The sequence below is a fragment of the Anser brachyrhynchus genome, assembly GCF_964034855.1.
Source record: "Anser brachyrhynchus genome assembly, chromosome: 15".
Classification (NCBI taxonomy): Eukaryota; Metazoa; Chordata; class Aves; order Anseriformes; family Anatidae; genus Anser; species Anser brachyrhynchus.
In genome coordinates this window covers 12,165,833-12,189,018 of record NC_137733.1, presented here as the reverse complement: position 1 = coordinate 12,189,018, position 23,186 = coordinate 12,165,833, and the positions used below count along the sequence as shown (strand labels likewise).

The 23,186-nt window shown below is 38.9% G+C and overlaps 2 protein-coding genes across 5 annotated transcripts in view; one reads left to right on the top strand and one right to left on the bottom strand.

Annotated features, from left to right (window-relative positions):
• CHLSN (cholesin) overlaps positions 1 to 23,186 on the top strand; it is a 133,284-nt gene that overhangs the window by 11,435 nt on the left and 98,663 nt on the right. The window lies entirely within an intron of this gene.
• Positions 172 to 23,186, bottom strand: part of GPER1 (G protein-coupled estrogen receptor 1) — a 63,701-nt gene continuing 40,686 nt past the window's right edge. Inside the window, exons 2-4 of one of the 3 annotated variants that reach the window (XM_080556723.1) lie at positions 19,254 to 22,877; positions 6,774 to 14,256; positions 172 to 6,403 (exon numbers count right to left, since the gene is read on the bottom strand). In XM_080556723.1, the coding sequence (XP_080412849.1) occupies positions 2,716 to 3,789 (1,074 nt within the window). In that variant the 5' untranslated portion in view covers positions 3,790 to 6,403; positions 6,774 to 14,256; positions 19,254 to 22,877 and the 3' untranslated portion in view covers positions 172 to 2,715. The other 2 variants (XM_080556722.1, XM_080556724.1) reach the window with 2 other exon arrangements.

The following is a 23,186-nucleotide window of genomic DNA, read 5'->3' as shown; positions in this document are numbered from 1 at the left end:
TTCCTGGATCAGCCATAGCAAGAAGTTATTACAAGACGATGGGCTGCAGAAAACATGTTGATCAGCATCTGTGAAAAATATAAAAATATATGAAAGTCATGTGGCATTTCTTTAAATATCAATTTGTTCATAGTTGCCATTGAAAAAGAAAAAAAAATCTGTGAAGTGTGCTTTTTTTTTTTTTTACCTGGGAGAGTTTTTTTATTTATTTAAAGTGTATAATATGTTTAAATGTAGTCATCTCAGGTTCAGTTCATAAATCTGAACCAAAATACCAACAATAGGAAACTCCTCAGGTAGCTCAGATTTGTAATGTGCTTTTAAATCTGTAATAGGATGTTTCAGGTTGAGTGGCTAAATGCTGCTTTCTTCATTCTTCAATAAGCTGATCTTTCCCAGATTTTTCTGTGGTATCAGGACATTACTGAATATGATCATGCAGAAAAAAAAAATCGTAACATGTGCAAGCAGGCATTTATTATTACTATCTGTTTATGAAAAATTTCTGAGCAAAGACACTTGGTGACTTGTTACCTGCAGTGGTGTTAAAAGGGCTTCCAGCTTGATGAAAAAATACTCCTGTATCGGAAGGGGGGAGGAGGGGAACATTTACTCCCATAAAACCCAAATGAGCAACAACTACAGTTGGTAAATTGTATTGCTGTAACCCCAAATAAGTTGCTTTATTCATGATAGGTATCGAGATCACACAAACCTAATATATCTGCATGCTCACATGGTGCATCTTACTCCACGGAATTGCACTGCTGACAGAATTACCTGTTCCTTTAGTTGTGTGTTGTCTGAAATAGCCATCTTTTCAAGGTGTAACTGATGTACACCGGCAGTCAATAGGACATGGGGAATTGTGGCTAATTCCAGACAAGAAAATAATGAGGAAAAAGGGTTACGTGTAATGCCACAGGATAGTGTGAGATTTGTTGCTACGTCTTGTTTTGCAGTTTGGTCTGTGCACAGGAGGCATGGCAGTGCTTGCACCTTTCTGGAGAGCAATTATATTTAGTGTTCTGCAGGAAAGATGGGACTAAACGGAACTTTTCCTTAGGTCATGGTTAACAGTCACTTGGAAATAATCAGCAGTTGCAGCAAACTCCACCCTGCAGTTCCTGTTTCTGTTTCGGGAATATCCAGCTATCTATTTCAAATTCAGCCATCATCGTGGGGCCTCTTGATTATAGGTCAAGTCTTTTGTGGCTAAACTTCCACTAAGAAACTTAAGTATTTCATGAGAATCGAGGGCAATCGTTGTTCTTACTGCTTTCTTTACTGCTTAGAGCTCTACTGGTTGCTTTAAGTGTCTGTATTTTAGAAATCCTCTAAAATTCCTTTTTTTGTACCAATTGGTTAATATATGAACCAATGTATTGAAAATAGGGCAGAATACCTTATTCTGCAGAGTTCTGGTGCTTTACTCCGTGCATTAGTTTGTGTATTTCTGAGATGCAGTGAGTGACGTTTTAATGGTCTTGTGCACCAATCTCTAGGAACTTTATGGCCTCCTCTGAACAAGTCCAGTAGTAACCTGTGCTAAACCTCATCCAGATTTAAAACCCAATTATTTCCTAACAGAAGTTAGAAGCCGTTGTTTTCAAGTGTGGTGCTAACATTTGTTTTCTTAGTATAATTTGTCTTCAAATGAACAAAACAACCAACATGCGCCTTAAAATCCCGAAAGACCAGTGGTTTCTGGAGGTGGGATGGACAGAGTACGGAGTGCAGGTCTGATGACAGCTAATCACATTCCCCTTTACAGAAGGGTGTTTTTTTTTTAAAAAAAAAAAAAAGATTTTGTCACTTTCATAAGCAATCCCTAGGTCTTTTTTAGAAAGTGCCTTTTTTCAAAGCCACTGCGTTCTGTTCTGACCATTAAAATAGGCCTGCAAAGTGTAAACAGATCTCACGCAACTTTCATTTAAATCTGAATGTGAATGAGCAATCATGTGCACTTGCGTTTTTGACAAAAAGCCCAGTAATATCTGTCCTGGGAAAGACTGTCTTGGGCAATCCTTAAAAGAATGAAGCATTATGTTTTGCTTGTATTAAGTGCCTTGAGATGAACAGTCTAGTTACAGATGATTTCAGGTTTGATCAAGTACTGATGTAAACAGATTAGATTTATGAGACGAAAACTCATCACCATTCTAGATTATATTAAGATTAAAAAAAGTTAATTGTGGAAGACATGCTGGGATACAATGACGATAATACTATATAGTTCTGGAAAGCAAAGTCATTTAACTTAACATATTTGGATGAAAAATAATTGTTTTCTGTGTCTCCATATCAATACGTTGCAATGATTTTTTTCCTCACTGTTATGGCAGCTCCATTATTTAAGTGGAAGTACCTTATATACACCAGCAAAATAGCATCTCTGATAATCAAGTTAAACCTAGAGTCTTCCTAGCTTGATAAAATTTTCTTCTATATTATCAGTCATACACGTTTAATATAAAATAAAGCTCCTTCAGTGCTCAGCTTTTAATAATCCTGTTCATAATTAAATATAAATCTGCCTGAAACATTCTTCTACTTGAAAGTTGTCATAAAAACATTTTGAATATAAACCTTCAATACTCAGCAGAGCAATATAATATATACATACGCAGACACGCTTCTTTCTGTTAGTAGCAAGCGTTTTGTTCACTATTTGCACAACTTCACAGTTGTATGTTTTCTACAACCGCTGCTAAATCAAACCTCCGATTGCTCGTTACTGTCAGGAATGACAGACGTTAAGGCAGCCTGACAAAAGCGATGCAGCGTTGACATTTTGGTTTTCTGTTCAATGTACAGTCGCAGTTTGTCTCTGAAGGTTTCCCCTAGAAAACTGTAAATTAAGGGGTTCAAACAGCTATTAGAAAAAGCTGCTAGGTTCACAATATGTCCTGTTAAGGGATAATCGTGTCTGAAAGATGGGCTGCTCGAAGAGACAGGCTCGCTTTTCTTCTGGAGAAGTTGAACACTAATGAAGACGTTTTCAGGTAGCCAGCAGATAAAGAAAACCAAGACGACAACGAAAATCATCCGAAGAGCCTTTTGTCGCCGCAGACGAAGACTCCTGTGCTTGTGTGCTTTTATAAGAACTCGGACAATTAATGAGTAACAAAGACCGATGATCACAAAGGGGATAATAAACCCCAAGGTTATTTCTAGCCACTGGATTTCTTTTACATCTGCAAAACAAAAATAGACCTCTCCGGTGTGTTGTAAGTGCACAGCTGTAAACGGAACTAGTGCTGCCGAAATAGACGCCATCCATATGAGACCACAGCTTAATCTAGCGTGTTGCATAGTGCGAAATATGTTGGACCTCATTACTTTTGCCAGTGCTATGTATCTGTCAAAACTCATCCATGTCAGAAAGAAAATGCTGCTATACATGTTGATCTGAAGGAACAAAGACATAAAGGTACATATAATAGTGATATCGTAATACTTTTCATCAAGATTAAAAACCTCAATGAGAGAATCAGCAACTAAAATGAGATCAGCTACTGCAAGGTTTATGAAGTAAAGGTCTGGAATAGTCATTTTTTCACGAAAGCTTATGTTTACAACCAGTATCAGAATGTTTCCTACAAAACCAATAGGAAAAAGGAATATTGTGTAAAGACACGATAAGAAAAGACCAATAACATATTGTTGGTGTTCTGATTTATCAGCTAGTCTAGAAGATAGGCTTTCATTACACAAATGCGATCCATTTAGGTTAAAAGTTGTACTGTTGCATATAACAGGTGATAGCGAGGCAGAGTAAGTTTCCATGGTTAAAGTATCTGCACAAAAGATAACAGTACTCACAGCTTGGTAGTAATGCCCCAAAAATCGGATTTTTTGATGTTTTCAAAGAAGTTCATTGTAAGCATTTTGATTGGAATGGAAAAAGAAACACTCTTGTATAGGAAATTAAAGTTCTTTAGAAGCCAAATTAATTATACTTGAAATTGACTGAAATATAACAGTACAAAAAGTAAATTTCTTAATTTTGTTTTTACAGGCCACTATATACATTGCAATGAGAGAACTTGCAGTTCTTATATGCCTTAAGATCATGTAGGGAATCTTTTTACCATAATGGTACTTGGATCTCTTTAAAAAAGGCTTTTCACCACCAGTGTTCCTTCACGCAGGGTGGAAGATAGTAGAATTTTAGCTCCATTTGTTTTCTGTTAATAATCAATGAACATCCTTGGACCTGCAATTTGTAAATGGAAAACCATTAATCTAATACTCCAGCATTCTACCATGCACCATATGCTCTTTTCTAGCTTAACATCCGTAGCTGAGGTTGTAGGAAACACGTTCAAATATATATACAAAGGTTCAGTTAAAAGGATTAAAATCTGTTTGAGATGTTACTATATCGTGAGGCAGGTCTGTAAATTTGGTGTGCGCTTTAGGGATTCAGTACTGGAGTATATAGAAATACAGAAAACCAGATGAGTGAGTTTGGCCTAATAAAGAAAGACTATCTAAAGTTTATATAGTGTGTGTATATATATATAGTGTGTGTGTATATTCATTTCATCAGCAGCTAGTAAGCTTATTAAGTTGCAGAGTCTGTGGCTGAGAAAGCAGCGGAGACGAAGAGCAGTTGGTTTCCTCTGCTTTCAGTGGGAAGGCAAAGGCAAACTTCAGAAACGAAGGTACTACAAGCAGCATATTGATTTACACCAACAATATTATACTCAATTTGCTTCTCTTTGCAATTAATTATGCTGCAGTGATTGCTGGAAAGGAAAGGAAAACATCGGTAATCCCATTTGTTTACTTATAAACACTGAACGCTCTGGGCTTGAAGCATTGCTAGAAGTTTATTTAAAAAATACCTCAAACAGAACAGCAAGAAAATGATACCCAGGCCATTTTGTGTTAAATTTTTCGAATTGATTTAATCTTCATCTTACTACCAAAACCTTCATTTTAATTGAACTATATTTAAGTTTAATTGTTTATCAGTAAAATCAATGCATATTTCCACCTTTGAATAATTTAAAATACTGCGGATGCACAGTCTGGGGGAGAAGAAGGAGCAGACCACCAATGGAGTTAGGAGTATGAGAATATTTGTAGTCAGAAATGCAGGTCTGAGCTTGCTGAAACGTGTTCAAGTTGTCAGAAATAGCTACTTAAAAGAAATCTGTGTAGTCCCAAAGCTTTATTTCATAGTGCGATAGCAACACTTACAGAGTACTTATGCCTATGTTTGGAAGCATTTTCATAAGGTAAATCTGTGCTAAAATATCCGTATGAAATTACATGCATTTGAAGGCTGGTGTTTCAGGCAGCTATCAGTCAGACACGAACCCCTGCCTTTTACGTAACATCCTTTGATTTTTCAGGAAGGCAGTAAAATGCTTTAAATACAACAAAGGTTAATTATGAGTCTAAGCAATTGATTTTAAAAGGCAGGTCTGTGGTTAGATTTTAGTTCCATCTGAAAGCCCACCAAACAATTGCAAACGTTACAGGTAACCACGCGCTATGAAACGCTCCAATTTACCTTAATTCCATTTTTCCAGAGCTGATTTTCCTCCAGACAGCAGAAGGCTGGTTCTTGCTCAGCTTCACGCTTAATGCATGTGTCAACTTGGCCGGTCGTGGCAGGGAAAACTTGCCTTTAGGTGTGCAGAGCTGCAATAAATGCCACCTGTTGACAATTCGGTAGTAAAAAAAAAATAATATAAAAGTCTCTTCTGTTTTAAAACGCCTTAAATAAAGGATAGTTTACAACAGCAAAATGCAGATCTTGCTGCATGCCCTTGGCAATAAAACAAGCTTTATAGATTCCCAGGGTTGTTCTAATTTGTGTTCAGTCGAAGTGCTGCTGAACAGCCTCATCAGGCTGGGATTAACCCTGTTTCTGCTGGCTGCTTTTTTACTAGAACCAGTCGAATGGCTTTTGTCTCGTATCTGTCAATTTTATTTTGCTTGATGTTCATTTTACCCCCCTGCGTGCCTTCGGTATTTTTTCAAGTTACGCCGGCCATTCAGACCTGCAGCTCAGCTGATCAATAATTAAGAGATTTATTTTCAAATCACAACAAAGCGTATTTTACATGCTTATAAAGCAGCAATTACTGATAGACAAGATATTTTTAAAAGCCCCTGGACAATATAAAGAGAAATATTAGATTAAGAGAGATCTGGCAGCTGAGAAGGGTCATCTGCTGAAGCGACAGTATAAATCTCAGTTTTCCTACCTTGATGTCGATCCCATTTGCCTGTTTGTACTTAAATTTTCAGGTATACATCTTGACACTTCTTAGGCTTGTTCAGCTCCAAGTCACATGGATAAAACAAGCTTATTTTGCAGAGAACGTGGAGCCTCAGTCTTGCATAAAGCCACCAGTGTTGCAGGTGGAGTTGTGCATTTCATCTGTAGGGGGGAAAAAGTGCTTGACATTTCCCGAAACACCACCTACTGGTGGCTAGAGTTCTTAAAATGGAAAGCAAATTCGTTTCTCTCATGAAAGAGCAATATTTTGTTTGCCTAAATTTATTTTTTATGATTTATCTGGTAACTTAAGTGCCATTAATGCTGTACTTCGACGCAGTATTCTGCTACTGGAAAAAGATGAATTGGATCTCAGCACTTAGGATTTCAGGAAACCAATGTTACAGTTTCAGCAGTGTGGAGTAAACAATTAGCGTGGCCTTATAATGGATGCATTAAATCTGTTACCGTGGTCAAATAATTTAGGTTACAAAAGATATCATCCATAGAAGAGCGAAGCAGAAGTTCTCACCCAAGTGGCTGTGGGAGGAGAGGGCACTTTGCCTCCTGGTGCCATCGAGCCGTGCTTTATTTGCTGGTTTTCTTGCAGTGCGTTGTGCACAGGAGTTTGACAGTGTTGCTGAAAGTGCCTCCAAAGGTGTTCCGACACGATGACGCTTCATGAATAGTTTGGGAGTAAATTTTATTAGTTTAAAAACAAGTTTGTGCAAATCAGTGCTGGTAAGGATTTCCTGCATAGACTTCGAGTGTCAGTGGGTGGCTTTCTGGAGTCTTTTTAAATGGGGTAACAAGGACAGAGGGCCTCAAGTGTTTTGCTTTGAGAAGTGTACAAACATCATTGGGTTATGGGACTGCAATAGCTGTAACGTTAGAAAATCTTGTGATACCAGCTTTGATGGTCTATTTTTTTTTCTGTCCTAAGAAGAGGGATATAAAGAGTCTTTATTGCTGTTTGTTGATCATGTGGTTTTGCTCTACTTAATTCTGCCCTTCAGAGCTTTCACTGATCTTGTAAGGGCCAGAAGGATTTTTATTTTCCTTTATGTGTAATATTAGCTTCTGGGTGTTAGTTGCTTGTAATTATGGGGGGCTGGATTTGGTAATCAGCTTCTCTGTCTGTCCTTGTTTTTCGAGCTGCGCGTAGCGGCTGGTTTGCTATCAAAATGTATAATTCTGTGAGTGCTAATTTTCTGGTTTGAATTCATGACAAGAAACATGTCATTTTGCCATACTTCAAGAATGGGTAGGGAATTTTCACTTGAAAGAGCCCAGAAGTAGCTGGTTTTCCTGCTAATAGAACTATGAAGCATAAGAAGAGACCAAAACTACTATTATTATATGGTAATTAGTGATTTCTGTATCTCACTAAATATTTTATGAGACGATCATGTGAATTCTCTGAATTTTGTTTCCTAAAACAGATGACAACATCTCCAGGCTCTTGTTTATGCAGGCAAGTTATTGTTACTGATTAATCCATCTTAATCTCACTGTTCACCACTTCCATATTGAAAAGTGTCATAAAATGCTTAAAACAAATTTTAGCAGCTGCTGAACGTTGTACCCTTTTTTCCTGTCATTTGCTGATACTCTGTGGGACTTCATAATGAATGCCTTCATGATCCATCTTTAGCTGCAGTTGTGACAGCACTAAATATTACAGTTCCGCCTTGTCGTACCTTATCTTGATTGTTGCTGAGAACATGCAACAAAAGCAACTGGTGTGATAGCCTTCATATCATGTCAGAATGCAATAATCCAGCATTTAATTTATTTTTTTCCTAGCAGTTTAATTTTAAATCTGTAGTAGTCAACTTCCCAAACACTATATACCTCAATAAACACGATAGTGTGTTTAAAGAACAGTAGTGTAATCAGCAGAGATGTACGTAGGTGTACCAAGAGGCTTAAAGTGGGGTGTAATGTAAGATATTCTACATAATTTAGCAATCTTCAACATATGTGCCGACTGCTGTGTTGCAAAAAGAGCAGGACAGCTGAGGAAGAAGAAGGAAGGAGGTGAGTACAGGAAGAACAGTGTAAGAGGTCCAGCACATCGTACCTCTTGACACCGGTTACACGGCAGCCCTCCAGCAGGATGGTAAGTAAGTAGGATTAGGCCTGTAGGATTTAAGAGCTGTTAAATTCTGCCAGAAGCGCAGAAGAACATGGGTTGGACTGAAGCTGTTGATTCTGGGAGAGACTAGGTCAGAGCCGGGATGTAGAAAGCTGCAAAAAAAGTAAGGTACTGTATTGCATGAAAGAGGAAAGAAGTATCATTTAAAATTATGTCGGAGTGCTTTACGGTGTAATACAACTATGTGCAGAAGAAACAAGATTGGTATCAGTATCTCTGCTGAAATTATCTCCAGAGGACGTATGAATGCTGTTGTAGTGTTCTTTAAGTTGTACAAGTGGATTGATCTCCACCACATCTTTCTGCTAGCATGGATACTAACTCTGACCGTTCTCAACTACTGAATGAGGTCTTCTGCCTGGGCCTGTGGCACTCTTCTAGAGCACCCTGGTATTTTATCCTGGCCTCTCTCAGTAACTCTCCGTCTTGCAAATAATCAAGCTTAGCTTGAGTTGGAACAAGTAATTGTGTTCTGTGCCTGCAGGAAACCTTGGATAGAGTGTATTTTTTTTTTGTTTAGCCTTTTCAGTTGCCAGTAATTCTAAGAATGCGTTTTTCTTACTAAAAATAATTTTAAAAAGTTCAGCCTTTTCTTTGCAGGGACACCACCTGTACTCATTCAAGCTATTCTGGTAAAACCTTTTTATTTTTCTTAAAGCGTATATTGCAAAACACTTTGGGGGCCGGGGAGGCACCCAAATTTTATGAAATTGGACCAGAAAGCATTGTAAAGTGAAGGACGATTCATCATAGGACTTCAGTCTCTGTCCAGATGTGATAAACAAAACTCACAAAGCAGCAATCCTTTCTGACTCTGGTAGCCGAGTCTGGCAGTCCCTTGCTGGACACTTCACCTCTCTAGTTGCCCAGATGAAAGGGTCACTGCAGTTGCAGTTGTCGCTGCTCCAAGATGAGAGAATAAGAATTACAGTACCAAGGAAGCAAAACACATTCTTTCATACCCATCATTTAGTGAATCAATTTGTTGTGCAACATACACAGGTTGAATATTGTATAGCATATTTGTTTTGACTAAATTGCCTGAGTTTTCACTCTACTCCAAATCTGTAACTACCTCAAAAACAAGATAAATAATGCTGTAGCCCTTTCCAGGTCTGTAAGTTAGAAATTTGAATGCTCCTGAGGCTAGACTTAACAATACACATAGGGGTATAGCAGATAAAGTTATGATTCAAGTACAAATCCAGTCTCTCTTCAGATCAGATGTTGTTTTGCAATGGGATCAGATCAGATTTGAGCCAGCTGGTTCAGCAAAGATGAGTCTTTAGTCTCTACATGTTCCTTTCCAGAAGACATTACCAATTCAGAAATTCAATGCTTAAATTTCAGCAGTCTGCTCATTTCTCTTATTTTTCTGAACGGAAGTTTTTTTTTTTTTTCAAATGAGCCTGTCTTAGATACAAATGTTACTGGTACAGAAATAAAATACTCTTATTTGAATTTTCCGGTATATGGCATTAGTTAATTTTGATAGCATGCCTGTAAAAAACACATGCTCTATTTCTTCAGAGCATACTGGTCAAACCTAAGTGAAGCCTGGAAGACAGTGTTCAACAAACTTGTTGCTGGTATAGATGGAAAAAAATATGAGCGGTCAGATCTTATTTTGTTCTTAGAAAATACATTTCAAGTTATTAATAATTTAAAAATAATTACTTTTAATCTTACTTAAAGCTGCTCTTTTCTTTTACCTCAAATATGACCATTTTATAAAGCTTTTTTGGGATTCCTTCTGTCCCTTTCATACTGCACATAGAGGTGTTTGCCCTTATATTCTGGTTGAATCAAAGTCAGTCTTCTCTAGGACTACGTGTTCATTGTCCTGAATTTTAATGGAAATTGTGTAACTTTATCGAGAATTATAGCAATACAGAAATGTTTTGTAAAATCAGTTATATTCATAACAGTTTGGATTATTGTTACGTTTCCACCTCTACTCTCCTGATTACCTTTGTTCTCTCCTATTAAGTTGGTCTTTTCATTGTATGTAGAGGTTTTTTTATGACAATATAACCTGCCATCCAGAAAGGACTCTGTCTCCATGACAGGAGCTCTTGATAGGAAAGAGACCTGAGAGCATTGGTTCCTGTTACACAGATAACAGCCAGAAGCTACACCCAGGAACACTCACAGATTTACAGCGTAGTTCATTCCTGACAAGACATCATCATTCCCAAGGCTTAGATCTGACAGCAGGTCCCTACAGCTTCTAGTTCTCCAAGACCTGGGGTATGGTTCTGGTTTAGCTCTACACCATACTGCAGTTTCATCACGCGTGCTACCTGTGCTGAACCTTCAGGCTCCTACAGGTGTGTTGTTGGGATTTGCTCGCCGTTAGACCAGTTCCCAGGTCCCAGCCAATGTTATCTAACGAGGTCCTACGTATTTTCTAACTTCACTTTCAGGTACCTTTAACAGTAACTCAGGACTCGGAAACAATACAATATTTATTCTTTCATCCTCAAATATAAAATATATGGAAGCAGTGAATAAAGTAGATTCCTTTGTGCATAATTCACATGCTAGAAAATAGCCTACTTAGCCATGAAACTGATATTTTCCATTAGCTTACATCTTTTGACATGCTCTGTCACTCAGTCTGTGGGCTTGCTTTGCTGACGTGCTGCTCTAACAACTCCTCTCTTCAGACTTCTTTCTGCAGGGCTGGTGTTTGGTCCATGTTCTTTTATCTTCCTCTTCTCAGGTGTGAAATGAAACCCAATGCCAGCTGAGAAGTCCTTGCACAGCTATGAATTTGACTCTTGTATTTGAAGAGATGGTTCTTATCTATGCATTTCCTTTCTGACCAGGTTCTAATACTGGTCTAATACGGAGCGTTCCTTAGTTATCCATCTGTTCGTGCTGGCACCAGAACAAAATTGAACAGGAAAACAGACTGACAATGCAATGCAGACATTTCACCAGTTGATTTGTACATCTTGCAGAAACATTGGTCCTTATGGTCATAGTTACACTATTGCCCTCTGTTTTCGCGTGATAGTCACCATCCATAAATTTCTGGACTCGAATATCTAAAACTAGATCCACATATACACCATATCATTATGGGGTAAATGTCCTTTAGTCTTCCATTTACCCACCTGGCTGTTTTGCAGGTGTTCCTCTTGGTAGACCAGTGCCCACTGACGTGTATCTCAGGCAGCCCATGCCAATTTGTACCGACTGCACACAAACCTGGACCCCATCAAGAAGGCTTTCCAAAGCACACAATTGCTATAAAATCTCTCACTTCCTTTAGCATCCAGGTGACATGCTTGATCAAGTATATTCTTGTCCTCTTGAATGCTATACAAAGGTATGCATTTTAAACATCAGTGTTTTTTTTCTTTAGGAAAAAAAATCACCAAAAAACCACCTTCAGGTCACTCGAGCCTTGCTCATCACATCACTGTGCTTTTTTTTTTTTTTTTTTAACATGCAATCCAAGTCTACATCTGTATCCAAGATCTAGCACAATTTTGTGCTTTCCCTGTCATTTCTGTTCTCTCCTCCTCCATGAAAGGAAAAGCTGAAACTGAAGCCAGGTGTCTAAGATGGCCCCTGGCCAATTTGGATCACAAACAACGTGCTCAAAGCCAGCATTTAAAACTTTGCACCTAAGTCTCAGCCCGCACTGGCAACTGCTTCGGGAGGGCTACATCTGAACACCAAAACTGCAGCAGCTGTTTTATTCTCAGATTTGGATTTTTTTTCACCACTTTGCACCATTGACCTGTAAATTCTAATGTAAATGGGTAATGTTCCTATCTTGTCTCCATCAGAGCCTTGATTTGTGTCTAGATCTGGGGTTCTGCTTTTGTTTGCCTTTTTAAAAGCAGTTCTACTGTTCTGGCTGGCTTTTCTCATTTTTTAGTTAGGATATTATTGAATGTGACTCTTCAAGGCATGCGACCTTACACTTCTGAATGAACTCATCAAGAATGGCTTAAATCAATAATTGCTTAAAGTCTTTATGCAAAGTTGAAGCTGAGCGTACTTTAACAAAAAGCTTTCATTCTTGCACAAAGTTTTAATTAGCCATCCTGTTGATCTTTCCAGTTCAGTGCCTCAGAAAAGACCCGAAGCTCTTCTTTATGGACCAGCGTTTCCATTAATTTGAGTGTGTTTTTTTTTGGCACAATAATTCAGATAAAAACCTTCAGGGTTCCAACAAACATAGAAGAGGAAAATGGAAAAAGGAAGGAATGCTCAATCTTGTGTATGCATGTGTATATAACCCAAGCAAGCAGTGATATTTACAGTATCGCAAACTATTTCAGGATTATAATGGACTCAAACCATACTTCCCTGGTGTTGCTACTGGAATTAACCGGTGTTAAAAAATAAGAGTAGTTTGTAGGGCAAGAAACCCCAGTCCAAGGAGGAAGCACACCTGAGAAAATGCTTTGGCTGCAGATTTTTACCTTTGTTCAAAGTTGCCTTTGGTTATGTTTTTGGTTGCATCTTTATCAAGGCATCAGTGCTATTACAAAAGCAGACTTGTATGGCAACAGTACTTTTCCTTCTGTTCACCTTTGAAGTAACACTCACAGAATGTAGGAGATTAAAAAACATTTATATGGACGAAAAAACCCCATAGTTATCCCTACATGCCTTCTCAGAGATAACTGCAAATACTAGGCTAAAGATATTTTTCGTCTGGTGCTGCTAGCTATAAGATAGTCCAAGTTTGGGGTCTAGAGAAGGACCAGTTGTCCTTCATGAAGAAGAAGGAAAAAAAGTAGATTGACAGTTCGTAGAACAGCAAGTATTACTGAGGTGTTCTTTCAGGGGTTGTAGAAACTACTGGTATTTCAAGGTGATTGTGGGTGGTATTTCTCCTTCGGCAGTTGTGTATGACTTCAAGTATTCTGTCCTTGCATGGTTTATGAAAACAAAGTATAAATACCAAATTAGCACAGCTCTCAGAGAACAATACTATTTCTGCAATATTCATCATGAGCTCATTCTTTGGAGTTCCAATGCTCTTCTGTAATTTTAACGTTGTCCTGAAGAGAATCATAACGTTATAAAAGAGATGGCATATAAATATCGTTATGCTAATAATGAACACAGCGGCGTAAGTACGAATGTGCTGCCGTAAGTCTTGAGCTTCAGCAGGTGCTTTTTTAGCAAAAAGGACAGTAAAAGAGAGTACCTGAAGAAATGCCGGGATTCCAAATCCAAAGGTGAATTTAACGATCTCGTACTCAGGCCATGCAAATAATGGGTCAGACTGGCACTCTGTTTCCACGTGGTAGTTATCCGTGCCGACCAGTACTGCTTCGGTCAGTGACAAACAGAAGGTGTATATAAGTACAAATGCTACACACGATACTGGATTTTGGGTTGCTTTGCTGAGAGCAGTCCTTGGCAGAAATCTCTCGAGTAACAGTATGAGAAGTATGAAAATCAGAACATACTGAGAGTTGAAATAACTGAAGTTGAAAAAAAATGACAGAACGCTACATGCAAGGTGGGTTGCTTTTAAGTAGTCAGGTCTAGGAATGACCGTAAATGACAAAAAAATCATGATGATGTTGCTGATGGTGAAGTGCAGAAGCAGTAAGTCTAATTGTTCCTTAGTATTGTGTTGTAAATAATTCTTTATGAAAATGATCAAAATGCATATGCCAGATATTAATCCCATGGGCACAAAAAAGGCGATGTAGCAGTGCATGAGTCTTGAAATGATGTTCTGAGATGCTATGAACGCTTCGAGTTCTTCTGGGGAGGTGGAAGCAAAGCTCTTGCTCGGGTAGCTGAGCCATGTCATGTTGTGAGAAGCCATCCCTCCTGCTGTACCCTGCTCGTCTGCGTGTAACCAAGTTTGGAACTGAAACGGAAAAGGAAGGAGAAACAGGTTTTAAAGTACAGTTTGTGTTGTCTCTGATTCGTTGCGTCAAATACTTTGTGTGGTCAGGAGGGTTTATTTAGAATAAATGCAGTGCTTATTTTGAGAGGGGTGAAACCACATCCTTCGGTTCATCTCAGCGTGCATGGCATTTCTAGCCAGAGAAATCGGGCAGTTCGTTTTCCATCTGGCTCCTGCCCTCACCACCACCCTCTCCCTCATCCCCACCCAGCGCAGGCAGGACCTGGGGTAGCTCCATGCAAACAGGGCCAGCCTTACAGCCTTACTCACTTTTAGTTTTGCTTCCTTTCTGTTACGGGAAAAAAAAAAACCTTTCACAACTGCAGTCTGTTGTACCGAGGAGCCCATGTAAAATTAATGTGGACGTTTAAGGACTGCGATGAAGTAACTGTGCTTTCATACAGAAATGTCTCTATGCATTAATAATGCTATAATTTTAAATGTAGCTGTTGCATAAAACTGCAGAAAAATATTTTCTGCACACTCAGATTTAAGAAAATGATTACTGGTGCATTATAAGCCTCTTGATAAAGTTTTAGCAAGGAACATTTTTTAGAGCTGAGTTATAAATGCCCGAAAATAGGGAATTTTAAGAGTAATAGGGATAGGCTCCTAGCTGTAATGACTCAAAGATACATTGATATAATAATTCTGCTACCACATAAATGTTTGGAGGATCCCTTTTTAAGCCAAAAAGCCTTGGAGGAAAACATTATGTATACTCAACAAAAACTGAGTGTAATAAATATGTGTATATAAATTTCCTATACCATCTACATGCACAACTGACATGCTTTCTGTAAGAAAATTTCCAAGTAGCTTGTACTGGTGGCTTCAGAAAATAACAGGCTTTTTTTTTTTCAGTTATAAAGGACAAATATTTTTAAACATGACATAATGAACTGACTATTCCTAATGAGTTTTGAGTATCTGCTTAAGAATGTTCCTTAGTACTGAAAAAAATTACACACACGCACTTTTGCAGTGTAAAATACTGTTTTCTGGGAGAATAAAAAACAAGTCCTTTATTCGGAAGGATTTCAATTTTGTGTTAGAGTTGAGTGCTTTTACTTTGTTCTGTTGCATGCAAAGCTGGTCTGTGCAAGCACTGTGTGTAGACAGTAAATCTGGCAGAGAGGACTAGAGTTCTCCTCACAGAAGTTTCTATACAGTCACGTTCATAACAAGAATGATATACGTACAGTTGTACATAACGCACTTTTCCATAAAGGGATGCCAGTGATTTCAACTCTTAACATGGAAGCAACTTTAAATTGGTAAAAGTTCATAAAGATACACGAATGTTTTTAAGCAGTGTTCATTATAGATAAGTTGGGGTCTTAATGCTGTCTGACAGTTCATTTTTGGCTGTTACCTCTGACACTACTTCATATTTCTAATCTCTCCTCAAAACTGGAATTCTAATACTGGTTTTAATTAGAAAAGCTGATTTACCAAAGTGTCTTCGATTAAGTGTATATATATAATCTCATATAATTATTTCATTTATATAAAACCACGGGGTTGTTTTGATTTAGCAGTGTTCTTTTTCCCTTTTTAAGGACAGAGTTTTTCCTTTCCAGAGGAGGCTGCTTCTGGGGAGGCTCCACTGTAGGAAAAAGCACCGATGCACACGGGGAAGTTTTGTTACAGGTCCGCTCACAGCAAGGGAAATGTTGGCTGGGCAGAGCCTGGCAGTGGTCTGAGCTCTCTGCTTGGGTGCGCCACGTAGGAAAGCATCAGTAGGCAAAACTAGCACAAGTCTCTGAAGCAAACTGATAATTAAGAGTCAGCGTAGGTTTGAAGTTTAAAAACAGATTGTTAAATACAAACAATCTTGAGAAAAATGGGGTGGAAATCTTTTCAAAGATGCTAGGTTTGGGGAGGACATATGGCTTGTTAGTTGAGGAAATTTCTCTTAAATGTTTGCGTTAGAGCTTTTGTTTCTGTTGAGGTTATTTTCACTATGGACCACTAAGAAAACATCATGTTTGTATTAACATGTTCAAACTGAAGAGAGAGGACAACTAAAAAAGAAAACAAACAAAAAAACACAGAACCTCACAAATCTAGTCAGTTGATTGGCTCCTCGGTGTTTCTTTGTGCTGGTGAATTCCCCTTTCTAAATTTTAATTCCAGAGTATCTCTTTTTGAAAGAAAACCGACTAGTCTGAATTATGCTTAATTTTAGTTGGTAGTTTAAGAAGTTCAGAAAGATTTGGATCGTGTCCATGTAGAGTTAGATGCAAAGATTTTGTTTGGTGAACCATGAAATACCGAAGCGCTGGGGAAAAACATCCAGAAAATTTCTCGTTAATCAAGTAGCTGCAATGCTGCCTTACTCCCCTTTGTTCTCTGTGGCTGTGCTTTTTATGCCTATCTGCATACAAGTGGTCGACTGTGCTACTCGGTCAGCTGCAGCCAAACCTACTTCTGGCCTCCACCTGCTGCTTTGATTTCTTTTGGTTTCCTGGAAATCCAAAGACCGTGAACTTCCAGCTTCTACAATTCATCTCTTAAATGCTGAGGAGAAAAATCGTGAGTGAAGCAGTGTAAGTCGAAGTTTAACCTACTGTTGGAAGACATCTGAGGCCTAGCGCGATTCTCAGCTTTGCAGAGGATGTGGCACCTCCTGAGCACCTGCAGCAAGCTTCTCGCTGTTACAAGTCAGCAGTCCACACAGTGGTTTTGGGAGGTTAAGGCATATTTACATTTTGAGAAGCTCTTCTCAAAGAGAGTCTCCAGGGTTACCTTCTAGGCCCGTTAACCCTTTTGCAGAACTGAACGTTTCCATTTAGTCCTGGCTCTGTGGAGGTTTCCGTATCTTCTCAACAGCTCTCACCCCACGGGCCAGGTCAGTACACTCAGCACAGGATCTGAGACTAGTGTAGTACCATTCAACTTTTACAGTGGCATAATTGCAAAGGAAACAAAGGAAGTGGTTTTAGGTTCCACAGGAAATCATGAGGCCTTGCATCAAATTACAAGAAAAACAAGATGCCAACTCTTGTTTAAATTTGTTCAGGATCTGGCCTTGGTACTGATACTGACTTCATTTTTGACAGCAGCAAGGTATTTTTTATTTTATTTGGCTACTTTTTGGGTGTTTAAGACAAAGTAAGGGGCATTAAACTTCATAAAGCATGTTCCTGGAGTTGCAACTCACTGGGGAGTGGGTTAAACTAAACCAAAGTAATCCATTCAGCTTAGAAATAAACATTCACGTGGGGGAGAATAGCACTGCAATGATGTGTGCGTATTTATAAACGATGTAAGTAGTAAAATTTTGATAGAAGAAAAAATAATAGGTGCAGTGTTTTAAAGGGAACTTCCAGAATATCGCTTTAGGATTGTCCACATTAACAAAGTCGTACCAAAGCACCAAGCTGCTGGCGTCTTTGCAGTGTTTGGTCGGTATGTCCATAATGCTTGCTTGCAGTGAAAAAAAGTGTTTATCCACTCATTGGTCACTGAGACCAACATCAAACCAGCATGTCAAAGCTCTCGTGTGGAAACTGTGGCAGAACTCGTTTTTTTTCCTGGTTCTCCTCAGGTTAATTAATGGAAATCTGCACTACGCTGTTTGCATCATCTTTCCCTGTATTATCTTACTCCAAAAGCGCGTTATCCCTTCTTCACCTCTGCTCCCCCACACTTTAAATTTAATTGTTTTAATGGACAATCATTTACATATCCTTAATCCTTCCCTAACTCCACATGGCCTCACCGGTTACTCTTCAGGTTTTGCCTCTCCCTGGCACAGTTTCCCCACTGATGTCCGATCTGCCTTTGTGTCAGCTGTTGTTGACATGGACGCATTTGATTTTCACTTTCTGAACCACAGCTCGTACGTTCTTCTTCGCTTCCAACAGATGGAGCTGAGCAAATGAGCACAGCGTTCAGAGGGCAGCTTAAAAATAGCAAGTTGTGAAAAGTCGACTTCTCAGCGTTGAGAGGATCTAGTCTGAGGTTTCATTGTTTTGTTGCACACACCCACCCACACCACCCCATCTATTTGATGGTTAATTCTTGCAAATGGAGGGCTTGGTTTCAAGGAAACTTGTTGATTTAAAGTCTAGAAATAAGTGTTTCTAAAACAGGGAGTTTCTGCCTGGCAACACGAACTCTTCCTCTATAAAAACCTTGGCAGGGCAGCCCTTCTGCGTTCTGCCACCAGCCTTTAGAAGGAAAAAATTCTTTCATCCACCAATAAAGCAGCATATATAATACTTCTTGTGAAACTCGGCTCTTGGTGGGCATGTGCTGCATCACCCCATGAAAACAATGCAGCAATTTGGTAGGTGGAGGATTAATGCATTCACGAATTTGTCCTTCCTAGGTCTGACAAGCTGCGGGTGGGAGTTGCACTATATGAAAGATTGAAGTCTAAAATACTATATTTATTTTTCTTGTGATGTCACCATGACAAAATTCCTACACTTTGGAAAGTATTTGAGGTTCAAGACTTGAGAAATCCCAATCTCAGTTTCTGAAAGCGATCAGTTTCTGAGAAACTGAAAGCTGCTATTTTTACTTTTCTACAATATAAGTGAGTCAGCAATAACCAAACATAATCTTCAAAGTAGCGTTGCTGACGTGTTTCCTGTGCTATGGAATTCTTACAGTGTGGCCAGGATTATCCAAAATTGTCTGTCTTTTAAGCGACTACTGTTAGGCAGTCGGAGTCTCTGGTCTAGACCACTGAATAGTATTTTATCATCTAGCTGCCGTCAGTTCAGTGGGAGTTCTGTATTTACCCGAAAGGAGTCATTAAATTTACTCTATTTAATGCTCAGCTTTATGAGGCTGTTTCCCAGAAACGGTATTTTATTTTGTGTAGTTCCAATCTCACTAAACAAGCAAACACTAACAACTTTAAATGACAACTGTAGCATCACAATTCGGTCCTCTCGTGATGAATAAAGCATTGCATATTCAAAGTAATATAAAGCACTTACCTTTTCAAGAAAGCGTTCCACAGATACAACCGGCTGAGATTTCCTCTGTGTAAAGTCAGACGAAATGTAATTATTGTTTGGAGGATATAGCCCTTTATATTTATGCAGAAAGCAGCGTGTATGTATTACAATCACTCCTTCAGCTGCTGTAAATAACGGTGAAAACTCCAGGCGCTGGCTGACTACAAAAACACACAGTTCTGCAAAGGAAACAGGAACTGGGCTTAAGTCATTCAAACCATACACGTTGCATGTTTAGCAAACCTATGGCTTCATCATGTGACTCAAGTTCAAATTATCCTCTGCAGTGAGATGTTTTAGAACAGAAAAGTAGTGTTTGTCCCAGCCATTTCTAAGTACGTGAGGCCATCCAGTGGTTTTTTGCCTGTTCATGAAGGAATCCTACGCATGCTGCCCAGCCTTTGCAATTACGTGTTTTTTTAACTATGCTGTTGTAAGTACTAGAGGTCTAGAAAGGAAAAGCTAGTTGAATAAATACCAAGCAACCCCCTTACGAAATGAGACAAAAACTTAACACAGAAGCACTCCATGTCAAAATTAAGAGCCCTTATTAAAATTAAGGTAATTTCTGTTTTTCCATGGGTTCTGGCTCTTGGAATGCTCCCAGTATTGTACACATGCAACAAATTATTTTTCCAGATGCTCTGCAATGACCATGAGGTGTTAAAAGGCAGGATTTTGGGTCTGTAGTATGTTTTGGGTCTGGCACAGCATCAGTCTTATTAGTGACTTTTCAAAAGTGTTCTTAAAACCTCAGGTACAAGTGCATGCAGCCTCGTTTGGAAAGCAGTGGCTGCATCGTGCTTTCTTGTATAAGCACAACCATGGGAAAGCACTTTCTTCTTGTAATCTTTTAATATTAATCAGTGCTTTCTGTCTTCATGGTGTTTTACCTGTTGCACTTTAATGAGCTTTATTGATAAACACGTGAAAAGAGCCCAAATGCTTCAATGAAATGAAATTAAACAAATATACTTGAGTCTAGATTTCAGATTCCAGTGTTGCAGGTTGCCTGGAGAAAATATGTCAGCACTAGGTCTACATTTCTGCCCAAAGGCAGGTATTACTGCTCCAAACACTTCTTGGAAACTAGAGAAACAAGTGCATGGCTGGTCGTGGGTTGCAGCAGCGGCGCAGAGATGTTTTAGCTTCCAGATAAAAGGTTCAAGTTTCCAAAACAGCTCTTCAGTAGTTCAGTGGGGCTCTGTGAAACGTGGTTTCCAAAGAGCGTACACGTTATTCAGAATACCCCGACTCCCAAGTTGGTTTTGGTTCTGATCATCTTAACATAGTTGTTTGTTAGACTGAGTGGGTCGTTTCCCTTTCATTTGTAATAGTTCCTCCAAATTGCTACTGAAAAGCCTGAAGCTGGCTGTGTGGTGTACCTGTTGGGTATATGGCATTTGGGTTTGAGGCGCACCCAAATCCTGGTGCCTTTTGTTGCTATCAGTTTTATACAGTTAACAAGGACAGAGAAAAAATGCATTAAGCATGCAAGTCAGGCAAATATTTTTTTACTGTTGATTTTCCATGAAAGATGCAAATTTGAAATGTCACCTTATTCTTTCTAGGACTTGGCTGTGCGGAGAACACACTGAACTGTGTAAATAACCAACCTATTGTTCTGCAAATAGCAAGAAAATTTCAGAAAGTATTTGGTCCTTGTCTGGAGGGTACTAAATTGACTTTTTAGACTCCAGAACAGATCATGTGCTTATGCTGAACAGTTTTGGCATCACTTTGTTGCTGCTTTCCACTGAAGCGCGCTGGATGGGCATGTGATTGATCTCCTCTGCTTGGCTCAATTTTTGGCTGAGGGCCACCAGTGACCAGCTGGGGTTTGTACTTTCTGAGGGTTGCACTGGGTGGGTGTACACAAGGATATCTGACTGCACCTTTTGGGGTTATTAGTAAAATACAGGAGAATCAATGTCTACACCAAAATTTTCAGGATTATTCAAACTACCCTTCATAAAGGTTTAAATTATTCAGAGTTAATTAGCAGTCAGTGAACAAGGAGTAACTCAAGTGAAGATAAGCCCTAACACATCAGTGTGAAGACTGCATTTCCTGTTTTTCAGTAACTGCTTTTCTGACAAGGCTCGCTGTAGTAAAAGAGAAGCTTAAAGGGAGGTTGTCCTCTAGCAAGAAAAAAAAAAGTATAGAATCAGAAAAACAAAAACAGGAAAGTTATTTCTCACACCTCCCATCTTAAAAAAAATAAAAATGAAGAGAGAGCTTCCATCTTGAAAATTGTGTTCACATTTACAAACATTTTTCTGTACCTTGAAACCTGTATTAAGTGTTATTACTCAGGTTTATTTAGAGCGAAGAATGCTTATCGTACTTTGAATTGGGAGCAAGTAGCACGTTACAATTTCAGGATGTGTGGATAGATTCAGAAAATACCCGTGTTTTGCTGGTGGAGGACTACTGAGAAATACATTCTTCCAATTTGATGAAATAAAAGGAAAGCTGTAGGAGAAACAGAGTTTAGAAAATCAAGGTTTCCCAGTTCCATATTCTTTATTCTGTTTAGACCATGCTGATAGGCATCTTAACAGTGTGTTTTAGCAGCAGCTCACTGTGCAGTTATTTTCACAGTTGATGCATTACTAAAAGAAAAGCAAGATACTGCTGTTGTGAGATCAGCTGTGTCCTTCCTTAAACAATAAAACAGTTCAGTTTGCTTAAACGATCACAGGGCGCGAGTCATGAGAGCAGTGGAAAAACAAAGTCGTGTTTAGCTGTATAAACTTCATAAAACTGCAAAACAAAATGGCTATGGCAGTATTTAAGGATTGGCCAGTAACATCTGCAATTCCAAGAGCCACCTGCAGTGTGCTGCTCTTGGCAAAAGTCGTGTTTGTTTTTTGACCCATCTTATTGGTCTTATGGCAAAATAAATGTATCTGGTACTGGGTGGATGATGATCTTGTAAAGAAAGCAGATGCGAGCTGCTTTTCTTTTGACCAAAACCTCATCGTTTCTCTTATTTGTCCTGCATAACCAATGTCTTTAGCAGGGTACGGATCCCTGATGGTACGTTTAATCTGGAGTCCCTTTCTCTCATATATGTATGCCAGATGAGAAACTTATCTGTGTTCTTTAACAGGCACAGTCCAATGCTACTGACTTGTGAGACGCTGAAACACGGAGGTTTCAGTCTGAGCATCCTCTGGAGTAATGCACATCCCTCCAGTTAAGTGCTATGGAGATGCCAATGTAAGGTACTTTTTGATGTAGGGTTATTAAGGCAAGTGTCCCCTGTAGCGCAGGAGTGTTTTGGAGTACTCAGTGGCTGTCACTGCCCGCTCCCAGTGCTCTGTGATGAAAAGCAATTGGCGTGTTACTGGAATTTCAAATTGAGAAATAGTCAACGTTTATTCCCAGAGGTACTTTTCATAAACCACTGTGTATTTCCATCTGATTTTTTCCTCTGGTGTAATTATCTAACAAAAAAATAACTGGTGTGGGATATTAGCCGCGGAGCTTGGGTGGTTAGAGGTGCCTTGATGCTGTATTCAAAGGCTGAGGTTGCAGATTGGAAGCTTCTCTTGGTTGCATTTTAGTACCTTGGGGCTTCGTGTATCAATGCAGTTACTCAAGATTCCCGGAGAGGGAAAGAAAACATCAAATCACTTTTTTTTTTTTTTTTTGAGCACCTATTATAAGTCTTTTGTTATATTGATGCACAATTGACGGTCATTCTGTGTAACTGTACTTGTGAAATGCTTTGCTTTTCACTTGAATGGATGTTTTGTCTTTTGCTACTTGACAACAAGCAAATTTGTGTCCTTGATTAAAGGAGTATGGAACTTGGGGCCTTTCAGATAAAACATCAAAACAAAACACCAAGGAAGTGTGTGCACAAAAGCAGGAATTGATGGTTTGAAAAGTTAATGTAATTTT